The following is a 26238-nucleotide window of genomic DNA, read 5'->3' on the forward strand; positions in this document are numbered from 1 at the left end:
GGAGAACGAGTGACTACCCCTTTGGATTTCCCTGGAGCGCCGTCCCTCACTTTGTTGTATATACCACTGCCCTGCACTTCCTGTATGTACACCTGGTGGATTCTGTAAATAAATTCTTGTGTACAGCTGATTCTGGCTTCCTGCGCTTGAGTCCCCCACGCTGAACCGTAACAGCTCCCGAAAATAGATGAATCAATATCCCTTCATATTATGTCTGTGAAGGTTCTCAGTCATCCAGGTCATTTCTTGAAAAACTTCAAGAAGTCCACACATTTTTCTTTCTAAGCTGCTTAGATCCCTTCCTGTTGGGAAATGGGAGGTGGATCTATCAGTCAGAACAAAACTTCTGGTGTTAGATTTATTTAAAAACCCATCCATCCATTTATCCTTCTCAGGGGCGCTGCAGCCTATGGAGCCCATGTTGTACTCGTATAACGATGCATGTGACAAATAAATAATTTTGGATCTTGAATTTAGTTTCTTGTTTTCTTTAATGAGTTTTAGATCTTAGGTTTTGTTATTGTGCCTCCTTTGTGCTCCATGTGTCACATCTAGTCAAGTTTTCATGTCTGTTCTCATGGTTTCCTTTTTAATTCTGCGTGTCTGTCTCACAAATGCAGGCTCACCCCACCTACGAGCCTGCATTTGGGCCGTTTCATGACAGCTGCTGGTCATGGACAATGACTCCCACCCTCTCCATAACACACTGAAGAGCAATTTCTTCAACTTTGCAGTCTGAGGGAATGACACTTGCTAATGGGTGCCCAATGGTATGCAAACTATAACACTATGCACCACCTCCCTCTATCAAACTAATGCATTTACTTGGGTCAGACCCACACACACTGAACCAGACACTCTGTCACTTTTTGTACGCCACAAAATATATTTGTGCACCTGTGCACTCACACTTGTAATATCCCAGAAACATTAGTGTTAATACTTTATGTTTATATTTATATCTCTATTTCTACACTTTATATGATTGCTTGGTGTCTGTCGTATGTCTGCTGCTATGACAGTTCAGTTCCCCTCTGAGATGAAAAACGTTTCATTGATTCTGATTCTGAAATAGTCAACGATTTGATCTAGCTAAAAATTAAGCCATGTACGAAAAACAAATGCTTTATTCAAATTGGAAAGACAGCAGCAATGTGGAGGATTCAGTCAGCAATTTGAAATAGTGCAGTTTCCGACTATTCTAAAACTAATTCAAAGCTCTGAATTTCTAAAATCACAATCACAACCCATTAAACGTTCACAAGATGACCACAAGATGTCTCTGCAGCACGTGCCGTGGACAGCGCAAAAAGCAAAGAAACACAAAGCAGGACAGACAAATGCGTCTGGAACAAAGTGCGAGAACAGAGATGCTGTTGTTAAAGGTGAAACATGACTATCAACGTACTTTAGCTGCAGTATAGTTTGTAGCCAGTGTGACATTAACAAACTAACAACGCGTAGTGAATGGTAGCTACACAAAAGCCTGTTTTATCACGTATTTGACCCCAGGATCTATTTTTTCTCCAAGCTTCATTTTTTAATTGTAGTGAACTTCACGTAGCTGCCTGACGCGCATTCTGCTCATCAGAGGACTGAATTGTCTTTGGGTCATCAGTAATAAAGCGCCTTCAGGCGACTGTTGTTGTGATTTGGCGCTATATAAATAAAATAGACTTGAATTGAATCAGTATAATTCAGGGTTGTATATTATAGTAAACATGACATTTTCCAGCTCATATTCATTACTGTTTTCTCCAATACCGAATTTAAAACTTTTTTATTCAGGAGCTAAAGTTAAAAACGGGAAAGTGGGTAAGTGACGTGTCCGTGATGGTGTTTGTGTGGCGCAGAGGAACCACATGACACGGTAAACTTCAGAGGTCTTTCTCAGCCGTCCGCTGAGCCAACAGGAGCAGTGCAACAAGGACGCCCTTTGTTTTCTTCACTAACCGGACACCGCTATACGAGGAAGACCTGCTGAACCGCACCGTGAGTGTATTTTACTTTTAAAACATCCAAACAGCGACGCTGTAAAGTGCGCAACATCAGGGTGTTGGAGGTAGCAATAAAACGAGACATTCTGATTTCCCTTTAATAAAACATAAAACTTGAATCTGAAGTTAAGACAAAATTATTAGAGAGAAAGATTTGTGACAGGGTTCATTACAGTGAAGCATTAACCTGCCTCACGCCTGTACTTTCTTACTAAAGGTGTTAAAGTGTTAAAGGTGGCACTGAATCATGGAGCCTTCTTAGTTTTTCACAGGACTGTAGTTGTGTGGAAAAGTCATTTTACAAAAGAATAAACTGTGCAGTTTGGTGCACATGATGTCACATTAATTCAGGGATGTAACACTGATGTTGTAAAACGATTCCTTTCATAAGGCTTTATAAAGCTGACAGTTTTTTTCTCTTTTTTCTGATAATGTAATAATGAGTATTACTGTACTTGTCATCATTATTAGAAAACCATGTTGGGACAAAACATTAACACAACCACTAAGCACACTGTTACTTATTCTAAACACAGCAGTGACTTCATCAGTTCCTCTTTGCAGCTGTTTTTGTGTTTAATAGAACAAAAGCAGATATTGCAGTTACGACTCTCTGAATTGGGCCATGTAGATTAAAGTGGAGTAGACCCTGGTCAGGAGCAGCAGGTGTTGTGCTCCTTAACAAAGGCACCAGTGAACTGATAAGAGGCTTTGCTTCTAAATTTAGAACCAGGACGGCTTCCTGTCCACACACGGTGTGAGCAGTGGTGAGTTTCTGCAAAGTTAACTTGTTTTTTAATTGGGAATTAATTACATTTAAACTCCTAAATAAATACACAATTTTAGATTCTGGATTTGCTTTTCGGATTTGGGGAATTTCACCGCCCTGCGACAGACTGGCGACCTGTCCAGGGTGTTTCCTGCCTCTCACCCTAAGACAGCTGGGATAGGCTCCAGCACCCATGACCCCGAAAAAGGATAAGCGGAAGAGAATGGTTGGATTGACGGGAACTTCATCTAGTTTTTCAGCTATGTGTCCATCCTGAAGTCTTGGGAAAATGGAGTGTGTGTAAATGAATACAAACAAATCCCCAAATCACACACTGTCATGGTCCTCGGTCAGTTGTTTTCAGTGTTTTGGACATTCCAGTTTTGGTTATTTATCAAGAGATGTTTTTTTTATAATGTTTAGGTTTTTTCCTGTATTGATTCTTTTAGTGAACTTAGTCCAGTTATTTGTTCCAAATTCTTCCTCAGCGTTTCTCCCTCTTGTGTCAAGTCTGTTAGGTCACACATCACTTCCTGTTTTACAGAGAGCAGCATAAACACAGTTGAGCAGATTGTGTGAATCTTCATTGTAACTGCATTTTGTTAATAACACAGTTGTTGCTGGAGGAAGAACATGGAACGCTATATTAGCAAGTACATAAAAGAAAATTAGATGTATTTCATTTTATATGCTAAATGAGAGGACGCTGAAGGAAGATATATGTGCCTTTAAGAAACATTTTAAGAAATATAAGAAACAACTCTTCTGAACACTGTGCAAAGGGATCTCGGGATTAGGACTGCAGATTGATTCAGAGGACAGCTGCATTATTACGAACCGTGGATCGTGGGCTCAAATTATGGACATAAATATTTTGTACTTGTAAATCAGACTGTCTAGTTGTGAAGTGAGTTTTGTAACCTTGTGTAACCGGTGTGATTCTGCGTTGTGTCTGATAAAAAAGGTAAAAGAAAGAAAGACCTCCAAGTAAATAATTTGCCCACTCCAGCTCCTCTCCCACAGGGGAATTGTAGAAAAGGGGTGGCATTTATTTTTACATTAAACATAAAGTATGCATTTACACGTAACATATTTGACATAAGATAAAAACAAAAATATCAACATGAAATCCGACATACCTGATAAAAAAGGTAAAAGAAAGAAAGACCTCCAAGTAAATAATTTGCCCACTCCAGCTCCTACGACCAAATACAAACAGTGGGGAAGAGGGTTAGCTCAACCCACCACAACTTCCAAGCTAGCAAGAAGTATATATCCATGCTAGCATTTATGGCGCTTAAAACACATTTATGATACATACATACTACACACTTGTAACATCTAACAAAAACAGGCTTAATAATGACAATAATTGAACTAAAATCGCAATCAGAAACATCCAGGTTGCTAAATATGAATTATATGTGTGTTTTAAAGTGTTGGAAAGAAATGACACCCACCTCTCCCACAGGGGAATTGTAGAAAAGGGGAGAGGCAAAAGGGGTACACTGTATTTATAGGATTGCACCAAAGAAGAAGAAGAAAAGAATGAGGAGGGGCTCTAACTGATAATGAACATAACTACAGGCTTGGAGGTCCTAAAAGTCAGGTATAAAAGGAATGGTTTGGGGGTTTAGAACACATTTTGGGTAATTATAACAATGTGATTTATGACCCTGTTACACTTGTAAACCAAAATATCTAAAAATGTGTGTGTAAAAAAGATTTGTATTTGTAAAAGATAATTAAAGAAGTTACAAGTTGTTTGGTTAATGTCTGTTTACGGATAGAAAGCAAAAAAATATGTGTGAAGCTCCGTGTTCAAGTTCCCTCGCATGCGTGTGAGTTTCAACTTGCAAGTACGAATTTTGACAAGATTTTTCTTCCTTTCAGCTGATTGGTCGATGTCAAGTTGTCAGGCGTCCCACTGTAGAGAGAGAGCGAGTGGACCCAAATGCAGGACTCGCAGGCAGATTGAAGGTGTGGATGGTATTTATTAGTGAGGCTGGACGGTCATACTGTAAGCCCATCTGAAACTGAAAGACTGGAAACACACCCGCGGATTAGACGATGACAAGACGAGGAACAGAGAGAAACTGAGGGGTTAAATACACCGGCTAATGATGGCAAGAAACAGGTGCGTACACACAGCTGGACTAAATCTAACTAATGACACAGGAAGTGGAACATACACACAGTCCGAGGCTAACACAATAAAACAGGAAATGTGAAAACTAAACAGTGATAAGGTCCAATACTGAAAACACTGATAAGAACCGTGGCGCTTTACTGAGCTTCAGGTCCTGGAAGGGTAATACATTTTAAAGATGGAGGACGGCGACAGCCATTCTGTGGTGCAGATAGGCATTATTTTATGGTTTAGTTCAGGGGTCAGCAACCTTTAAGACCCAAAGAGCAATTTGGACCCAGTTTCCACGGAAAAGAAAACACTGGGAGCCGCAAATACTTTTTGACATCTAAAATGAAGATAACACTGCATACATTGTTTTTTACCTTTATGCTTTGTATAAACAGCTATAAAGTGTTGCTTATGAAATCCATGAAGTGCTACAAAGAAAATGAGATTTTATTTATTCAATGAACACATTTTGAACTCTTAAAAAATTACAGAAAAGAAAGACATCCAGCTCTAGGTCTCTTTTAAATGAATTACAAAGCTGAACTGAAATTGTCCATGTAGTAAACAAAAAGTGAGCCGTTATTCTTATATCACCTTTGGGCTTGCCCTGAATTTTAAAAATAATTTGGAAAAAAGCACTATGCTGCTAAAAAATGTTTCATGTGTATGGTGGGGTGTGGTCTGCAGTTTCTCTGCATGAGAGGTGGATGCACCTGAGCGTCATCCGCAATCGCGCCTCGCCACCTTAAAGGCTGCGCTCTCTCTGCTGTTGTGTTATGTGTCGGGCTCTGTGCTGGAAAGCTAAAGCCAGCTGCATGTGTACAGCAACTGTGTGTGAAAAGTGGTCAATAAAGAGAAGCAGAAAAGCATATTCATGCAAACATCGTCGGGTCTGCCGTGATATGTTTAACATGGGACTTTTGCTCCTGAACCTCTGCACACAGCGTCTGCAGACCGAGGCTGTACGAAGTCACTTTGATCTTTACGCAGGACTGTAAGCTGTCGTCTGTGAGGCGTGAGCGGTTTTTGTTTTTAACATAGTTCATGGTGGAGAATAGCTGCTCAAATACGTATGTGGATCCGAAGATCGACAATCCACAAATTAGGCATTGTCACGGTTTGCCAGGGCAAGCCGTGGGGATGTGGGGATTTTATTTTTTTCAAGATATTTCAAGATCACAATAATCTTCCAATTTAGAACTACAAGTTAAAAAAGAACTAACATAAATAAAATACACTTCAGCTAAATACTACTGTTTGGGTCCTTCATCCTGCCTGCAACACAGCACTCGCCATGACAGCAATAGTGATATGTTTAATAAATGTAGCCTGTTTACTGCTCTGGAGGCCAGGACGACTGAATTGGAAACCCAGCCTCACACTCTTGAAAAACCTGTAACTATTCAGGCCAGAGACAAGATAAACGGGAATTCCATAGAACTATAATTGACACCTGGATTCACTTTTCCAAATCAATATCAAACTGTCGTTTTCTCTGGTTCCCTGACCAATCAGACCATGAGTGACATGCTTGGCCACTAGGGGTGGCTGTGGCTCAGGTGCTAGAGCAGATCAACTGCTGATTGGAAGGTTGGTGGTTCGATCCTTGGTTTCCCCAGACTCCATGCCAAGACGAGCGTCCCAACCCCCTGAACCACGGTCTGGGTTAGTTTGCCAATTATCTATGAAGCCCACATCGTTTCTGGGACCCCACTCAGCCAGCCAGCAATTTAAGGAGAACATGCAGCTAAACATGTCACTCCTGGTCTGATTGGGGATTACAGAATACATGCCCCTTATTTTGTAACGTATCCTGTTAAGTTACTCTTAATATATTACTTAATATATTGTCATGCTTTTTACAGCTACATGAATGTACTATTGCCGTGTGATTTGTTACTATTACTGAAGGTTACTCGCCACAGCAATACCAACTAGACTTTTAAATCTTAATATAAAATGAGTAACAGCAGGATGGACATTAGGTAAGGCTGCACTTTTGCAGTGATCTCATATAGAAAACTATTTCTGTATCAGTAATATGTTTTCTTTTTGTCTGCTAATAATCATGTGGATCTGAACATGATTATTAGCAGATAGCAGGTTGCTAATGCTACACATCAAATCTAAAAACAGCAGGTTAATACGTGGAGATAATCTGATCAAAAATGATAAGATTATATTTTAAATATTTGTTCAATTCTCTTCCAAACCCCAGCTTTCTACAGTAAGTTTTGAGTGTTTACTACAATAAAAAGCGTTCTATAAAATGTTTATTAAGAGAGATTGAGCTTGTATTTCTGTCATATATTGTGCCTAACTGTAGGAAGCTCATTAGTCAAGTCACCTTTATTTATATAGCACATTTAAAGGACATCAAGTGTCGGCCAAAGTGCTGAACAGAAGGATAGTATAATAAAATAAAAAGAATTAGTAATAATAATAATAATAGATTGCATTTATATAGCGCTTTACAATTCCACTATTCATTCACTCTCACATTCACACACTCGTGGAGGCAGCTACAGTTGTAGCCACAGCTGCCCTGAGACAGACTGACAGAGGCGAGGCTGCCATATTGCGCCATCGGCACCTCTGGCCATCACCAGTAGGCGGCAGGTGAAGTGTCTTGCCCAAGGACACAACGACCAGGACAGAGAGGCTGGGGATCGAACCGGCAACCTTCCGGTTACAGAACCCCCTGAGCCACGGTCGCGGTTAAAATAGATAAGATGAAAACATTTTAGAAAACATTGTGAGACATCCATATATGTATGTAAAAATATGTGTGTACATGCAAATATGCACATACATATACAAAAGTCTAAACATTTACACAAAAGCACACATAGGTGAACATAAAATACATGTATACGTACACACATGCAAACATCATCCAATGAGATAATAACCAGAATAGCTAAAACAGAATAAAAGTGTCAGAGATCTGAGATGAGACGTCCTGAAACAGACACGTGAAGTGCTTAAAATGATCTTTTTTTTCTTAAAAAAAATCTACTACATCATGTGTCATTGTTTTATGTCATGTGTAATTTCCATTGCAAACATTAATCACAGTTAAGTTAAGAGGGGATGGCGGTAAAAGCTCCGGAGCTGTGATGTCATCAAGTACACTTCCATTCTTGTAAAGGGATCGCACTGTGTTCTTGGGAAGTCCGGACACCTGTGTAAACTTATCAAGTCCAGACTAGCGAGAAGACGAAATTTATTTCAGCGAAGTGATTGTATTCTGAATATTACCTATTTAAACGAATACAGTTAATCATGTTTCGTATTTTAAATGCCACCTACTCTAGAAATGTTATCAAATGGTGATAAATATCTCTAAAGAACATGAAAATGCAACATTGTAAAAAAGATCACATGCTGAGGCTGGTTTAGTTTAGTGAGAGAGTCAAAAACTAATTTGTCACTTATGTCTGCTAAATATGAACACAATGACAGCAGACGTGCTGCCATGTGTGCACAGACAGAGAGGACCAATGTGTTTATTTGGTAGCTCAATGAAAGGCTTCAGTTAGATAAAAATCTGTGTTTATATTTGCAGTTTTGTCTTGTTATACAATATTGGAAATTTTAAAAAACAAGCAAAACATTTCAGGAAATAGTTGTGGGTGTTTTCTTGTTTGTATGTACTACTTAAACTCTGTTTAAGTAGTACTCAAACCATAAAAAACTCAAACCATAAAAAACTCAAACCATAAAAAGGCTGGAGCGAGCCAGGGGGCCTCCTCCTCACACGTCCCCCCGGCACGGGTAGCTGGCTTTCTCCACTCCCTCTGCCCTACAGCCAGGTGATCCTCCACCAGGGTGACCTCAGCCTCCAGGCTCGTTGGCCGATGGCAGCGCACCCATCGGATCATCAGAGCCCCCTCTGTCGTGGCCTGGAAAGCCTCCAGGAAAACCTGCGTGTCCTGGTCTCTCTGATCTGGTGCATAGTCACCGGCAGTTGAGGGGCAGCAGCAATGTGGTGACCCCAACCAGCCGCTCCAGCACCTGATGATGATGATGATGATTTGCTTTTATTTGTCACTACCATGTTACACGTACATGTTACCCACAGTGAAAATGGACCCCTTCCAACCACCCGCATCTGTTGCTCAGCCAGGTCCCGCAGGTGTCCAGCTGATCCCTCAGGCAGTCACTTGCTTGCTACGCATGGCCGCCATCTCCGCCAGCATCTGGGCCAGCAGCTGAATTGGCTGCGCAGGCAGTGCAGGCTAAGGTCGGACATGATAGTGTGGGTTTCAGCACCACTCTGAATGATCCAGAGTCCACACGATGCTCAGGTGACTGTTTACTTTTGCTTTATTGAACACAAGACTCTTTGGTTCTGCACCCGTTCTCAGTTACGCCAGCTTTCCAGTCGACCTCACGTTCCACTCCTCTTTCTTCTGCTTCCCGGCATCACTGAAGAAAGGATGAGACTTCATCAGGCAAATGACTTCCCCCTGCCCCCTCAGCCTCCCTGGCCTCAGCCTCCTTGAGCCCGTTGCACCACCCCTCCCCTGCAGCGGTGCCCAAAGACTACACCCCTGCCACAGCTGGATGTTAAGTCCTTTGATTCCACTTTTGGATACAGATAAGCCAGGGAATGTCAATCTACACAGTGTGTAATGTTCTTTGAAGAGGGTTATAAACACAAGAAGCAAACTGACTGATAAAAGACATGAATCCAAAGGAGGAAACAGCTGATAGTCCAGGTGAGTTATTTCATGCAATGTCCACAGAAAGTATGGAGAATGGAGGAAAAGCTGACTTGAAAGGTTGGCAGAGCTGTCAAGAGTGGAGGGTGACATTCACTAGTTTGTCTTCCAAGTATAAGGGGTCAGCTGGAGGATGAGCAGGCAGGTAAACAGGTGAAACGAGAATTCAGAGTATTCAGTTCAACTCCAAAGGAAACAAACTAGTTCTATCTTTTATCAAGAAATAAAGCCACTCCTTTAGCCACCAGGTAGGTGGAGCTGGTCTTTACCTGCTGTAGCAGATGAACAGATATACAGTGTTGGGGAGTAACAGACTAAAGCATACCAGCGTTACGCATTTAAAATACAAAATATGAGTAACTGTATTCCGTTACAGTTAGTGTTAAATAAGTGATAATCAGAATACAATTACTTTGCTGGCAAAAATGGATTACACGGTGGTCTTTTCCCATTTTATATGTTAGGCTATCCCCTCCCTACTTTTGGTAATTCCACACCGGTGGAAACCCAAACAAAACACACAATAAGAGGCTCTAATGTAAGCGTCCTGCTAATGTTGATGGCTTCAGTTACACAATGAACCCGGAGCCAGCACAAACAGAGCCAGCACGGGCATGGGCAGGAATGTTTTTCTTACTTGAAAATTCCGACACCACCTCACATTTAAAGAAGAAAGGGAGGGGCCATATCTAAACGTGCAATGCAAACTCTGTTCATCAGAAATCAGAGGTGAGTATCCAGCTCAGCTCCAATGAAAACCAACTAGTCTAAAGGAAGCTGGTGAGTCTTTTACGAAGGAATGAAGTTGCTCCTACAATCAGCAGCTAAGCACTGGGGACGAGAAGATGTTGAAGGAAGAATTACCAAAGAAGCAACCAGGGCTGAGTCTGTTACTGAACTAAGTTGGCAGATATTCTACTGAAGACTGGTGGAGCTGGTCCTTGCATTTTGTGACTACTGAAGATAACAAGACACAGGTGGTTTGGCTGATTAAGGCTGATTAAAGGGACTCTCCATAGCTGGACTGGCCATCGGCCCACCACCTGGTGTCGATGCTTTTTTGTTGCCTTTCTTCCCTTAACGGTATAAACAATGAGAGGTGGTGGATTGGCCAGATGCTGGCAGATGTGTAAAAATAAGTCAGTTGTTTGGTGGTGGCTATGGCGGATCTTCCACAGAGGCAGCAGGTGGATGAGGGAAAGGGGAGGCAGGAGGAGGAGAGACCCGAGGCGGCCGCCGGTCCGAGTGTCAGGTGAACTGAACTTCAGGTAAGAAGTTATGACCTGCAGTCTATCTGGGTCAGATATAAACCAAGTTTAGGTGGAGTTTATTTTCCTTGTACTGAGTTTTTACCGTCAGTTACAATAACTTGTACTGCGTACTAGCTAGCATGACAGAGTTTCTATACAGCTGGGTGAGTGCTATGATGTTACTGATAGTGAACTTTATTTCATTCATAAGGTTAGTTAGTAGAGTTGCCAACCGTCCTGTAAAAAGACGGAATCGTCCCGCATTCAGAGAAAATCGAATTTCCCAGAGGAACCCACCCGAGGGATTACTAAAGTTTTATCTTATCTTATCTTAAAATATTACGTGTTTCGTATTGAGCTGAAAAGGAGCACAGTTTGTCCCGGACTTCAGCTAGAATGGAAAAAGACACAAAGGTGGATTTATTCTGTCGTTACGCTGCACAGCTGTTTCTTCTTCTCTCATTCTCTCCCCTCCCTCTGTTGGTACTTCAATCATGAAACTGATCAATGATCAGCTGATCGGCTTTTCTCTCCTGTTTGTTTATCGCCCACTTTACGCCAGAAAGAAGAAACCACCAGATGTCGCGCTAAACAACAGCAGCACGTTTAAGCTTGATCAGCTGTTGTTAGAATTTATTTAATATTAATTTCTAGTATCAACTGATGTTTGCTGGAGCCACAGCTGTAAAAGCTGCTGGTCATGATGTCGGTTTGTATATGTGGTGAGCAGTGTTGGTCAAGTTACTTGAAAAAAAATCAGTAACTAATTACGCCTTGTAATCGGAAGGTTGCCGGTTTGAGCCCCAGCTTGGACAGTCTTGGTCGTTGTGTCCTTGGGCATGACACTTCACCCGTTGCCTACTGGTGGTGGTCAGAGGGCCCGGAGGCGCCAGTGTCCGGCAGCCTCGCCTCTGTCAATGCGCCCCAGGCTACAATGTGGCTGCCATCACCAGTGTGTGAATGTGTGGATGACTGGATGTGTAAAGCAGTTTGGGGTCCTTAGGGACTAGGAAAGCGCTATACAAATACAGGCCATTTACCATTTTACTAATTACTTCCCCCCAAAAAGTAATCCTTTTACTTTACTGATTACTTATTTTCAAAATTAATTAGTTACTTAGTTACTTTTAAAAACATGATTTAACCTGGATAGGTAATAAAGCAATAGATTTTTCAGCTCAATTCTACTTTGTCTGCATAATTCATCATATAAAATGTAATCAAAGAAAAAAGTTTTGTTTTGTTGAAAATGTTTTAACTTTATACATCAATTCAATTCAATTCAATTCAATTTTATTTATATAGCGCCAAATCACAACAAAAGTCGCCTCAAGGCGCTTCATAGATACAGAGAAAAACCCAACAATCATATGACCCCCTATGAGCAGCACTTTGGCGACAGTGGGAAGGAAAAACTCCATTTTAACAGGAAGAAACCTCCGGCAGAACCAGGCTCAGGGAGGGGCGGCCATCTGCTGTGATTGGTTGGGGTGAGAGAAGGAAGACAGGATAAAAGACATGCTGTGGAAGAGAGACAGAGGTTAATAACAGATATGATTCAATGCAGAGAGGTCTATTAACACATAGTGAGTGAGAAAGGTGACTGGAAAGGAAAAACTCAATGCATCATGGGAATCCCCCGGCAGCCTACATCTATTGCAGCATAACTAAGGGAGGATTCAGGGTCACCTGGTCCAGCTCTAACTATATGCTTTAGCAAAAAGGAAAGTTTTAAGCCTAATCTTAAAAGTAGAGATAGTGTCTGTCTCCCGAATCCAAACTGGAAGCTGGTTCCACAGAAGAGGGGCCTGAAAACTGAAGGCTCTCCCTCCCATTCTACTTTTAAATACTCTAGGAACAACAAGTAGGCCTGCAGAGCGAGAGCGAAGTGCTCTAATAGGGTGATATGGTACTACAAGGTCATTAAGATAAGATGGGCCTGATTATTTAAGACCTTGTATGTGAGGAGCAGGATTTTGAATTCTGGATTTAACAGGAAGCCAATGAAGGGAAGCCAAAACAGGAGAAATCTGCTCTCTCTTTCTAGTCCCTGTCAGTACTCTTGCTGCAGCATTTTGGATTAACTGAAGGCTTTTCAGTGAGTTTTTTGGACATCCTGATAATAATGAATTGCAGTAGTCCAGCCTGGAAGTAATAAATGCATGAACTAGTTTTTCAGCGTCACTCTGACACAGGATATTTCTAATTTTAGAGATGTTGCACAAATGGAAGAACGCAGTCTTACATATTTGTTTAATATGTGCGTTGAAGGAGATGTCCTGGTCAAAAATGACTCCAATGTTCCTCACAGTGTTACTGGAGGCCAAGGTAATGCCATCCAGAGTAAGAATCTGGTTAGATACCATATTTCTAAGATTTTCATGGCCGAGTACAATAACCTCAGTTTTATCTGAGTTAAGAAGCAGAAAGTTAGTGGCCATCCAGGTCTTTATGTCTTTAAGACATTCCTGCATCAAGCATAAACACTCACTCTTTAAAATAGATGCAAGTAAAACACAGCAGAAAATAAATAAAGTCTCAGTGGTCCTTGTAACGCGTTACTGCCCATCTCTGCTAGTGAGAGGGAAACGTGAAGATGAAACCAGGAGATGTCCTTACTGAATCATCAGAGCTGAACAGGTGATGGAGAAACAGGTTTACCTTTTAGGTGACATGAATGAGCTGAAGGGAAGTTATGAACTGTTTCTGAAAAATAACACCAGGATCCTTTTCTAAGTAGCTGACAGCTGGTAACTGTGCAGGGGCGGGTCTAGCAAAGTTTTGCCAGGGGGGCAGGTGGGGCATTAACAGGGAGAGGGGGGCACAAAGAAATACTTTTCTTTCTTATTCTCATTTAAAATGTCTCACTTTTATTAAATATTATTAATTAAATATTAATTATTATTAAATAATTATTTATACTTTTATTAAATAATTATTTAATACAATTATTAAATAATTGGCTGAATCTTACAACAAAGTTTTCATCTGATCTAAAATGTATAGAAATCCATTATTGTACATAGTAATTATTTTTCAGGGTCCCATCATAATTTCTTCAAAGTAAGTACTGTATATGATGCCAGTATTTCCCCACATTTTCTAGATTCTGTACCAGTATTGTGTGTGAGATGGCATCAAAAAGTCCATTAAGTTTTTTTCTTTCTCACCTGTCTTTCTGTCTCCTTTCACTTTTTGAAGGTTGCCATGTTAGAAAAAATATTTTGCGCTGCCATGCTGTTTATTAATGTGGTAAATGAATAGTTTATGAAAATATCACCAAACCTGTCATTTATTATTTTTAATATTCAGTAATGGTCATGTCTCACCTCTAGTCTTCTCTGTCTTACTGTCAGGTTTCCACCACGTGTTGTAGATAGTTCAGGAGGTTAACTCGACCAAGCAGTCTTTGGGTTTTGGCTAAGTACTGTTTAGAATACCAGAACAGGGAGGATGGTGTAGGTTTAAGTTTATTAAATTGATAAATGTATACAAACAAGACAGTATACATCACTGTCACAGTGGCGTTTGTTTTACTCAAAATGCCTGGGCTGATTTTTTTTGTCCCCGTCCAGCCCTGGGACTCATCCTAGGCTAAGAGAGAGGCTTAAACACATGAAGCAGTGATGGATCATAACAGTAACCTCAAAGGCAGCAGAGGCACAGGTCACCTGATCACAGTCGGTCCACATCTGTCGGCATCACCTGCCGAATCCCATTTTACCGATGGATTTACTTAATTCAATAGCGAACAATGGTTGCAAACAATTGTTTTGCTTTGGCAGAAACTTAAACAACTGAGTTAAATCAACACAACTTATTCATATTCAATAAACCTGTGCAGTTGCAGCCTGTCCACAAAGTAAACAGACTCTCTGTTAAGAGAGACTTTTTTTTTTTTCTCTCTATTGTACCGCTAAACTTGTCAAATCAAATAAATCAAATAAACTTGTGGTCTCTCTATTCTTGGTGCTAAGCGGCAGTGAGACCAAATCAGGAAAGTGTGACAGTGATTAGTGGAATTTTGTGTCAAAAGGTTTTCGATCTTTTTCAACATTAAGCCCCAAATTGTAGACTAAGGTAGCTTGTACTGATTCCTACAGGGAAAAAAACTTTATGCTGACCTTAAGATTAGGTGTAGTGGGCAGCCACCAGCTATATTGCTTATTCTCTCAGGGAAACCTCCAAGAAGTTATGATGAGGTATATCCCAGACATTTGAGGACTGTTGTGATGAAACGTTTCTCCCTCTGAAAACACTGAATCAGCTTTCTGGGATTTTCTTACCGGAGCATTGATCAGACTGATACATTTTACACATTCGTCCCAATGTTTCTTCAACCCTCTGCTATATTTTTAGTTTTAGCAACAGCCTGTTAAATGCACAGCTGCACTCTGAACATTACACAACAGGAATAAAAACAACTTTTAGTTGAGTTGCGGTCTCCTATTAAGAAGGCAGATTTAGAAGATAAAAATTCTGATTTACTGATAACAGTCTGTCTGAGGTTCTGTACAGTTAGTTTGCATTATTAGTAATGCTCTTCGCCACATTGCAGACTTTATTCAATTCAGTTCAATCACCAAACCACATAAACAGTTGCATTAAGGCACATTCGATTGTACGGTTAAGTGCCAGCAGAAACGGGCTTCTACAGAAGAGCAAGCGGAAGGCTCTGCCTCCCATTACTACGTCTACCTGGGAACCACAAGTAAGCCAGCAGTCTTAGAGCAAAGTACACTAAAGAGGCGATACAGTACAATGAGTTCTTGAAGATGAGATGGGTCCTTTTATGGACATCATAAACTTTTACTTCTTTTGATAAACTTTTGATGTTACTGCAGTCACACAAATCCTAACCGCGGAGGAAAGGAGTTCCACTAGATCACAGCAGGTTAATACGAGAAAATAAGATGTATTGTGTGCACACTGCTAAGAAAAAGAATCAGAGTTGTGTTTTTTTTTTTTTTACATGAAAATCCCAGAATTATTGAAGAGCAATATGTGGGGCTCGCCTATAAGCTTGAGTGCAAAGTTTTACTGAGACACGGTTTTGGCACAGCTTTGCAACATCCACATCATCATCTATCTCCTGTCTTTAAGCAACAAACAAACAAAAAAAGATGTAGCTACCACAACAACAGCAGCAGGCATAAGACATGATTTTTTGGGCTTTAGATATTATGCAATTTGCAATAAACTGTGTGGCACAGATTTTGTAGTGACTCATTTAAATATTCTCCTCTTTATAAATACATGTCATAAGGCCATGTATTTGTACTCCCTCTTGCGTTAGTAAATCTGGCCTAATTTTTCCGTTTTCTTTAAAATTTCCAACCTTTGTAATAAAGGTCCAAATGACCGGCCGAGATTAGATTAAAGGAGTAGAACGTGCACTTTGTAGTTTAAATATGGCGGATATCCGGCATCACACTGTTAATGAGACAAGCGCAGGGTCTTTCGGATTGTCAGAGCATTTTTCCTAACTCCTTATCAGTTCTCTTACCACCTTTCCTGGACTTGGATTTGTTTCCCTCGAGGTCAAGGAAAAGCGATGGGAACGAATCTTTCTTTTTCTGCGGATGCCTTTCTAACAGCGTCACCCTGTGACGTCAGATATGGCGAACCCCCTTCACCAAGCTAATGTCAACAAAACAAAGCGAAGCGGAATAACGCACTTAATAAAAGCACGGTGTGTGACAGCAAGAGCAGCCGGATACAACGCGGAGCCACTTTTACAGGCGCCATGACAAATTCAAACCTGTAGTCTGAGTATGTGTATAGTTCATCGGACGGGGTACAGTGATTTTTATGAACGGACCCAGACCCCCCGACCCACTGCTCGGCACCCACGTCGACTAACGCTAATACCCTTCACGGCTTGTTCACGGTCCAGACACATGAATGCTTTTATTTTGATGTTTCCCGGAAGTACGCCACATCCTCTGTTCTTTTCTTGACTCTACTGTATTCTCATTATCAGCACAATAGGCAGGAAGGTTTACAGCTGGAAGAAAGAAAATTTCGTTTTACGTCCTCGGAACTAAACGGGCTTTCAGCCCAACAGGGACGTATTCCGGCCCGTGTCCCTCCGCGGGGCTGATCCGGGTCCACGGCCCGATCAGTGGATCTGCTGCAGCTGAAGCCTCCGAGATGCTCCGAGCTCTCTGCAGCTGCACAATAACAGCGTCACCGATACCGGCCTGGGGACACAGCTATGATTTTCAGACGGAGAGCCAGGTAACTTGAAATAGCTATCAATAGATGTGAGAATGGAACAAGTGGGCACAGAACAAGATGCTGATAGCAAAACCATAACGGGTTTATTAGGATGGAGAGACTGTGATGTGCAATGGGCGGCGCTAGGCTGCGATTTCGCAGAGACATAGGGGAAGGTGTGGGTGTAGGGATTCTTCACACGCCAAGTCTTAACATGGTCCCAAGTTCGGGAACCATATACATATATACAGCCTCTCCCTCCAACTCTGCGTGGGCATTTCAGACTTGTAATATGTGGTGAACAGGGTGGTGGCTGCTGCCCTAATATTAATCTCACATTGGTCTGCAGAAGTGATAATCAGACGGAGAGGCAGTGTGATCAGATCTGATCAAAGTGAACAGTGAAATGCACAAATCTATTTAGAGGAAGTGTGATTCATTCTATTTCAGCTGTCATATGACACACCACACTATAACGTGCCTGACTGCAATGTTATGAATCCGTCTGGGTTTGAATGTCAAATTATCATAGAGAACAAGTCCATCACATATTAGGAGAGTGTCAGAAGATTATTCTAGTCATCAACGTCTCCAAGTCCACTCAAGAAGTTTTCTGCCAAACTTTTCCAGTGTCCCATTAGCCAGTAACGTAACTGGGTCACTTGAAATAGTAATATACATCAGTATGCATAAGACTAAAATTAATTATTGGACATTTTTAACTGTAGAGTTTTTTTTAAATTAATTATTTAGGGTTAAATAAAAAAAATAAAGTTAATAAAGATGTCTTTACAAAATCTTAATAGAATCATAAATTCTATGCACGTATTAACAGTACAAAGCTAATGTGGCAAAGTCGACAAAGTTGCCTTTATCCTCTGAAAACAATATTGCTGTAATAGTGCGAATGGTCTCTTTCTTTTTCTGTTCGCCCAGCTAGATGGAACAAGGCATCACTCTTAAGTTGGATAGATATGAATATGAGCCTGGTTCTGCCGGAGGTTTGTTCCTGTTAAAGGGAGTTTTTCCTTCCCACTGTCGCCAAAGTGCTGCTCATAGGTGTCATATGATTTTTTTAGTGTCTACCTTACAATATAAAGCGCCTTGAGGGGACAGTTGTTGTGATTTGGTGCTGTAAAAATAAAATTGAATTGATGTGAATCGTATGTTATGGTCTTTACACAGAGCCCCTCTCAGCTTTAAAGACCCATGGGAAGCTTTGATACGTGTATCAGCTCTTTATCAGTATAATAAAAAACAAAAGTGAGGAAATACGCTTCCTTTCAACAGAGTTGCAAGGTTGTTTTGGCAATATGTAGCAGCTTATTACAAATAAGCATTTTACTACTTAGCCACTTCCTGTGAGTGTTCCTTTGTTATCAAACACAAAAAGACCATGCCAGTTGTGTTCACGCTGTGATGACACCTGTGTGTGATTCCAAACCAATGAACACACATCTATTACAAATCCTGTTACATTGATCTGTTCCAGTGTGATTGTGTGACAGCAATCGATGTCACTGAAAAACAGACTGTCTGAAAGTACTATTTCATTTTACAGCTCACTACAGGGTCTTTTACATAGAACTTGTTACATATGCACTAATATGTAAAAAAAAAGACTTTTCTATTGATGTATATTTTTATCCCTTTTCTAGTGGTGTTGGGTTTTTATTTAAATGCTTGATAATGGAAAGTATTGTCACACTTACTGTTTATGATGGGCAAACCCTTTTAATAATTAGTAGTGCCAACTATGGAAACACCATAGACATCAATAGACATTAGGGCTGCCACGATTAGTCGACTAGTCACGATTGCGTCGACTATCGAAATCGTCGACGACTGATTTAATATTCAACGCGTCGTTTGAAGCTTTGTAAGATCCCAAAACACAGGAATAAGTAGTAGGATTTAAGAGTGTAATAACGGACTGAAACAGAAGATGGCAGCACTGCATGTAGAAGGATGCCAGCTGCCGTTAAACCCAGAAGAAGAAGAACCTGTGTCCGGTATCGTAGCTGTGTACAAATTCAGGGGCCGCATCCTTCGCAGGCCACATTTGTTGGCCGATTACGTTACAGCGACGTGACAAATGTCTAAATTCGAAGACTCCGACAAATGCGGCCTCCTTCTCCCCAGATTTGAAGGATGGGTGTATCCTTCGTGGACCAACCTTTCCCAGAATTCATAGCACAACTCAGCCAATTCCAGTTTCCAACAATGGCGGCAGCTACTTAGTTTTAATATTACTCTTATTATTCTTTCTGGGTCACAAAATAAACTTTTAACACATTTTCAGGCGAGAATGTAGCTGTGTAAACCTCAAATATCTGCTCGGTTTATCAAGACACCACATATTTGCAGAAGTGCTCCGACGTTTTCTGAGACGTTTGGCTGGGGTTAAAGTTACAGTTACAGACATCAATACATACATGTTTACTATGAACAGATACACATTTGAACACTTTTTAAAAGAATCTTTATTACATATACACCCCATTATTTTAGGTTTCACAATTACCTCATAATTTGATCTAACATGTTTTACTACACAAATATGTATCGCAGAATAGAGTGTTGTAAGAAAATGCGACACCCATACATATAAACCCACAGGAAAAATACGAGACACTGGTATCAGAGGCAGACTGGTACACTGATACTAACTAAAACACAGCATAAACAGGGATGAACCCTCCCCCGTCCCCCCTTAGGAATTTTTGGGGAATGAATTTATTGGAGATGGTGCATCACGGTACAAAAATTTCAAGGTGTCAAGAGTTTCACTCTCCAGTGGGCTGACTCGAGAAGAGAGGCGGTTGCCATGGTAAAGTAGAGAGGAGTCGTCTTTCTTCTCATTACAGAGACAAGCCCCCTGCACAAAGTGTAAGGGGAAACATGAGCCAGACACCAGACCAAAGACCAGTAGGGAGGCCAGGTTTAAACTGTGACCCCTCCCCAACTTTTTCAAACCAATCACATTCATGCCTTGTTTGTGCCACATTATAAAAAACTCTTATCAAAAGCGAGTGGCAGCCTTTCCTTGTCCGCTAGCCAAGGAAAAGTCCATGGTGCTATGTAAAATCCGTCCACCCATCCATCCATCCACCCATCCATCCATCCATCCATCCGTATTACTCTTTCCACACACTTTTCCCCTTCTTTTTCTGTATCTTCCTCTTCCACTGACTGCTTTGGGCTCACAACTATGTGCATCATTCATCCATCCTTCTCTCCTCCTCACAGGATGTTGCGATCGCTGGTTTGTGGTCGGCTGGGTCCAGTTTGGATGTGGAAAGCGCTGCTATTCATTGTGGCCATTGCTTTTGCCACCCAGCTGCTGGGAATCATCTTCAACAAGAGGTATGGTTTTGCTTTTTCAATTTGAACTGCATTGGATTTTTACATTTTTGCTTCAGAGTTAGTTTCATTTCTCTCTATTATGAGGAAATTATGTTGGCAGTTCATGGACAACTGTGGGCTGCCCGTGTTCCTATAGAGTGGGTTTTTGTCACATGGTAACAGTGTCACAAATATGTGGTAGAGCTGGTACAACCATTGGATGTTCTTTTTTTGTCCGTCTGTGAAGAAAAGTGAAGTTGTACAGACCTAAAGTGAAACAGAGTTTCCGCTGAAACAGCTCTCTCTACGTTTCATACTAACTTAGCATAAACTAGTGTGTAATGTTTTTGTCCTTGTCTCATTCCTGGTCAACTATTATCGCGCTAGTCCCTGTTGACTTGTCAGCCAGTTGGCATTAACTGACAAACAGCATCATCCATGTCGAGCAACATGCAGTTGATATTGTGGAGGACTACAGCATGGGAGTACGTTTGCAGTGGTTGAAAACCCCCTCTCTGTAAGCTCTACATAGGCAAATACATGCTCAACAGTATTGCATATAGCAATATATATACTATAATACAGTAATAGTAAAATAACAGCCATATCGCTAGATGCTGCTCTGGGTTCTTTATTTGTTATAATTTTGATGATTATGGCTTACAGCTTATGAAAACTTCAAATTCAAAAGCTCAGCAAATTAGAATATTGTGAAAAGGTTCAATATCGTAGGTTCAAAGTGTCACGCTCTCATCAGCTAATTAATCCAAAACACCTGCAAAGAGCCTTTAAATGGTCTCTCAGTCTGGTTCATGGGGAACAACTGACAGTTGTCCAGAAAACCATCACTACAGCCTCCATAAGGAGGGAACGCCTCAAAAGGTAATTGCAAAAGAGGTTGGATGCTCTCAAAGTGCTGCATCAAAGCACATTAATAGAAAGTTCTGTGGAAGAAAAAGGCGCACAAGCAGCAGGGATGACCTCAGCCTGGACAGGATTGTTAGGAAAAGGCCGTTCAAAAGTGTGAGGGACCTTCACAAGGAGTGACTGAGGCTGGAGTTAGTGCAACACACAGACGGATCCTGGACATGAGCTTCAAATGCTCTATTCCTCATGTCAAGCCGATCCTGAACAACAAACGGAATCACTTGGCTAAAGAATAAAAGAGCTGCTCTGTTAATCTGTGGCACAAAGTCCAGTTTCTGGTGGGAGCAAATTTTGCATCTCATTTGGAAACCGAGGTCCTAGAGTCTGGAGGAAGAATGGAGAGCAGTGTCGGTCAAGTCAGTTGAAAAAGTAATTAGTTACTAATTACTGATTACTTTTCCAAGAAAGCAATCATGTTACTTTACTGATTACTTATTTTCAAAAGTAATTAGTTGCAAAGTTACATTTTAAAACCGTGATAAACAACCTGAATATGTAACAGAGCAACAGACCTTTCAGCTCAATTCTACTTCTTCTGCATAATCCATCACATAAAATGTAATCAAATGAAAAACTTGTTTTGTTAGTTTTAATCTTTTAACTTTATGCATCAAGCAAAAATTAAATAATATGCGACATTCTCTGACTGGAAGAATGTTTAACATTTAAATCTATTTTCTGCACATTCTAGCACATAAAATAAAATAATGTTTTGTGTTTTCACTCTTTCAAATAGATGCAAGTAAAACACAGCAGAAAATAAATAAAACCAAAGACTCAGCAGCTCTTAAATCTATTGTCACCTGTTTAGCAGGAGTGGGGCGGGTGGAGGTTTGCCCACAGCGGTCCTGTCAGTGGGAGGATCCGGGGGTTTCTCTGTGAATGTCACATTCCCGTGGCAGCGTGCTCGCTGCTCGCTCAGAGTGGAAGTTTAATGTTTCGGTGTAGAAAGAAGTTTTCTTCCCACGCAGAGTGAACAGCAAACGCTGATGTTTTTGTCACTTTTTACAGAATCAAACTCAAAGTAATGTGATTACTTCCACGCTTTAAACGCTGCATGGACGTACTCTCTCCATTGTTGATCTGCAAACATCTGTTGCTCCCACATTCACGTGACCTGAACGGGCTTTGCCAAGAGAAAGATGAGACACATGAGACCGAACAATGCAGAAGAGCCGAAGGCTGCTATTGAAGCATCCTGGTCTTCCATAACACGTCACTGCTGACGTGCCATGCCGCACTGAGGCAGTAATTCATGCAAAAGGGGCCCAAGACAAGTACTGAGTACATATGTATGATTATACTATCCAGGGTTTTCATAAGTGTAAGCCATGATCATCATAATTATAAAGTAAAGTCTTGAAATATCTCGCTCTGCATGTAATGAGTCTACATTAGTTTCACCTTTTAAATAGAATTACTGAAATACGTTTTTTGCACCATATTCTAATATTTCGAGTTTCACATGTACATGGTATAACAAGCCTCCACAGTGCGCCCCCTGGTGGAGACACAAGATATTACCACCGGTTTTCCTAAATGCTGCTTTTGGGACGTTACCACCCATGGTTGCATCGTCCAGGTGAGGGTATCATTGCAGCCACCCATCAGCTGGCAATTGGTCAGAAATCCGTCACGCGCCCACCCACGGTCCTGTCAGGGATGAGACAGCCGTTTTTAAAGTGGCTGTATCTGTAAGCCTAGTCTTAAAAGTAGAGATAATGTCTGTCTCCTGAACCCTGGTTGCACAGAACAGGGACCTGAATGTTGCGAAATACTGTTGTCCCACTATTACCCAACTATTAAGCCACAGCTGCAGGACAAATGCTACCCAATCACATGCTTCTCATTCAGTTTGCTATTAATGATGAAGAAATGATTGCTGCTGCTTTCTTGGAGTATTTGTGCCTGTATGAAATGAAATCCCCGTGCTACCACAGTATAGCTTTGAACATTTTGGCTGTGATGTGTCTGTGTTTATGTAACATCTGCTTAGAAGGAAACCATCCAGACAGGAATAAAACTCAGTTATGAAATCAGTTCAAAGCAACTAATAAATTCAAAGCTCATACGTTTATACTTTAAGACATTTTAACTTTGCATGAAGTAAGGAGTTAGGTTCAAAGTGTACTCAGCAACTGAACTGTCTCTGTTTGTTGTCCTTTCTTTTACATTTCCTGTGAACAGCCACATCAGTTCTATCGGTTGAGACAGTGTGATGCTGCTAAGCTGTTTGGTTTAAACATTAATTCTGATGTGGGGTGAAGTAAGACTAAGAATTGATTTGCATTGATTGTAGAAATGTCAATACTATCATATGGTGAGTAGATTTGAGTTGTGGTGAAATCCCAGAGATGTTCTGAATAATAATTATTTACAGTTTGCTCCTCTCTTCCCACTCGTCCAACAGCAGTGCCCAACCAGCTGCTCACTCCATCTTTTCGTCCCCTGATGCCCAGGGGCCGTCTCTGGGCTCCTGTCAGCCCCACACTCACATCATGTTCCTTAAGACACACAAGACAGCAAGCAGCACAGTGCTCAACATGCTGTACCGCTTTGGAGAGGAACGCAACCTTCGCTTTGCCCTTCCACTGGGCTACCAGCTGGGGTACCCGCTACCTTTCAATGCTCACAGAGTCAAAGGTTATCGAGGTCCCCGAGCCACGGAGTTTCACATCATGGGCAATCACATGAGGTTTAATAGGCCAGAGGTAAGGCTGAGAGTAATGACTGAAAATGGTTTGATAATCATACAGCGATCTGTATAATCCTCCACTGTTCAAATTTCCAACATGGCTGGACATTTTAAAGAGACTCATTTTATAGTTTATATATAGAAAATGAAAGTGTACAAACTCATATACAGATGTGACATCAGTAGCCTCAGCCATATAATAAAAATTGGCAGAAGATAATCAGTATCAACTAATGAACAAAATACACAAAAATAATACACAGAGGTCGTTTTGTGGGCTAAAGTGATGTTCATTTAGAAATTACAGACACTTATCTCCATGCTTAGTCTGACTTAACCTAACCGCCTGTATGACTGTAGGAGGACTGCCAGCCCATCCAAACCTTCAGACTCTTAGCAAACTGAACCCTTCACCCAGCACTAGAAGGTCCCAGTGGGATTGGTTAGCCTAACTCTGCCGGGCCGTGCATTAGCACTATTTGTCATTCCGGCTAATCACCAGACTGCTAGTGTAAATACCTGTAAATACCCGTGTCAGCAAGCCAAACCCTCTGTCCAGATTGAGCATGCTCAGCGGTAGAATGACATCCGAGGAGCTTCTGTTGGTTTCATAATTAAAACAATGGATAGTTGAAGCGTTACTGATGTCAGAGACAATACGTGATACTACTGCAGTAGTATCGTTATTTGTAACTGTTTCAATTTTTGTCTTTCAGGTGGAGAAAGTGATGCCTGCAGACACATTCTACTTTTCTATCATCAGGGATCCTGTCGCGCTGGCTGAGTCCTCTTTTGCTTATTACAAAGAAGTAGCTCCTGCCTTTCGGAAGGCAAAAGGCCTGGGCGACTTTGTCGACGACCCAAATAAATACTATGACCCTCGTCTTCGCAACAACCACTATGCCCGCAACCTGCTGTGGTTTGATTTTGGCATGGACAATAATGCTAATTTCTCAGTGGAATTAGCTCAGCATGGTGAGGCCATGATCCGCCAGACATTCAGACTGATTCTTGTGTCCGAGTACTTTGACCAGTCTATGATCCTGCTGAGACATGCCCTCTGCTGGCCACTGGATGCTGTAGTCTCATTTAGCCTTAACGCTCGGCAGCAAAAGCCCAGCAGCAACAGCGTAATGAGCGGAAGCTGGGTCGGCAAAGCTGCTGTAGCGGCTGGCGTCGGTGCTAGAGCTGGACGCTCACAAGGCAAGATGTTGCCCAATCTATCACTAACGGATCATCAGCGGGAGAAGCTACGCCAGTGGAACGCCTTAGATTGGTACCTATACAAAGCCTTCAACCGCACGTTCTGGGAGGATATCGACAAGTTTGGTCGTGCCCAGATGGAGCAAGAAGTAGCTCTTCTCAGGGTGCGGCGGGAAATCCTGGGCCAGGTTTGTCTGAAGGATGGTGGAAAGCCCGTAGAAGCGTACCGGATACGAGACAAAAATATCCGACCCTTTCAGAGCGGAGTAGTAAAGATTCTTGGATACGAGCTTCAGCCGGGTCTCGACAATGCTACCAGGACGGCCTGTCTGAGGATGATTAGGCCCGAGATCCAATACAAAGATTTGCTGGATAGTAAACAGTTCCCACGGGCTGTCCAACCCCAGCTGGGACAGCAGGGACAGGGACTGCTAGCAGCTGGTGGTGCTTTTGTAAGACATGATTCATCTAGGACAGGAGAGAAAATGATGATGGGAGAAGCTGAGATGGAAAGAGAAAGAGACTGGGATGGAAGCCGTATAATGAAGAGTAACCAGACTTTAAAAGGAGTGCGAGAAAAAGAAAGATTGAGATAGTTTAAGGTGAGTTACATGTTACCTTTGATTTGTGAGGGGAAACCGACCAGAGACGCCTGAGCCAAATTTAGTTTACATGTGAGAAGGAAACAAGCTTCTCTGCAGCACTTCCAGTTTTCTTTCTTTTCCTGAACACACTCTCCGGTTTGGTATGTTTTCATCTTTGGCAATTACTCCCGTCTATTTTATTATTGGAACTGCATTTTCTTATTGTGTTAATGCTTAAATTAAATAAAAGGTACAAGCTGTCCCAAGGTTACAGAGGAGGGGTACACCGCTCAGGTCTTGTGGCTGATCCGACAGAGGCGGGAGTTTGTGAAAATAAAAACAATATGACAGTCTCGCTGGACAGAGCACTGCAGAAAACCAA

The 26238-nt window shown here is 41.5% G+C and overlaps 1 protein-coding gene across 2 annotated transcripts; it reads left to right on the forward strand.

Annotated features, from left to right (window-relative positions):
• The first annotated feature begins 1900 nt into the window (after nucleotides 1-1900).
• On the forward strand, nucleotides 1901-26238 carry gal3st4 (galactose-3-O-sulfotransferase 4). Of its 2 annotated transcripts, XM_006808476.3 has the most exons (5): nucleotides 1901-1992; nucleotides 4660-4903; nucleotides 20352-20468; nucleotides 23785-24085; nucleotides 24786-26238. In XM_006808476.3, the coding sequence occupies exons 2-5, from the start codon at nucleotides 4887-4889 to the stop codon at nucleotides 25866-25868; spliced, it is 1518 nt and encodes a 505-aa protein (XP_006808539.1). In that variant the 5' UTR covers nucleotides 1901-1992; nucleotides 4660-4886; the 3' UTR covers nucleotides 25869-26238. The 2 variants fall into 2 exon arrangements, with proteins under 2 accessions (XP_006808539.1, XP_006808538.1); XM_006808475.3 differs by lacking the exons at nucleotides 1901-1992; nucleotides 4660-4903 and adding an exon at nucleotides 16840-17123.

Source organism: Neolamprologus brichardi, chromosome 3 (genome assembly GCF_056152115.1).
Source record: "Neolamprologus brichardi isolate AB-2024 chromosome 3, ASM5615211v1, whole genome shotgun sequence".
NCBI classification, from domain to species: domain Eukaryota; kingdom Metazoa; phylum Chordata; class Actinopteri; order Cichliformes; family Cichlidae; genus Neolamprologus; species Neolamprologus brichardi.

Excerpts from the sequence above, each read along its gene's own strand:
- gal3st4 (XM_006808475.3), top strand. The coding sequence starts at position 17,101 with ATGATTTTCAGACGGAGAGCCAG. Across the intron at positions 20,469-23,784 it reads GGAATCATCTTCAACAAGAG|CAGTGCCCAACCAGCTGCTC; the intron begins GTATGGTTTTGC and ends CTCGTCCAACAG. Across the intron at positions 24,086-24,785 it reads TGAGGTTTAATAGGCCAGAG|GTGGAGAAAGTGATGCCTGC; the intron begins GTAAGGCTGAGA and ends TTTGTCTTTCAG.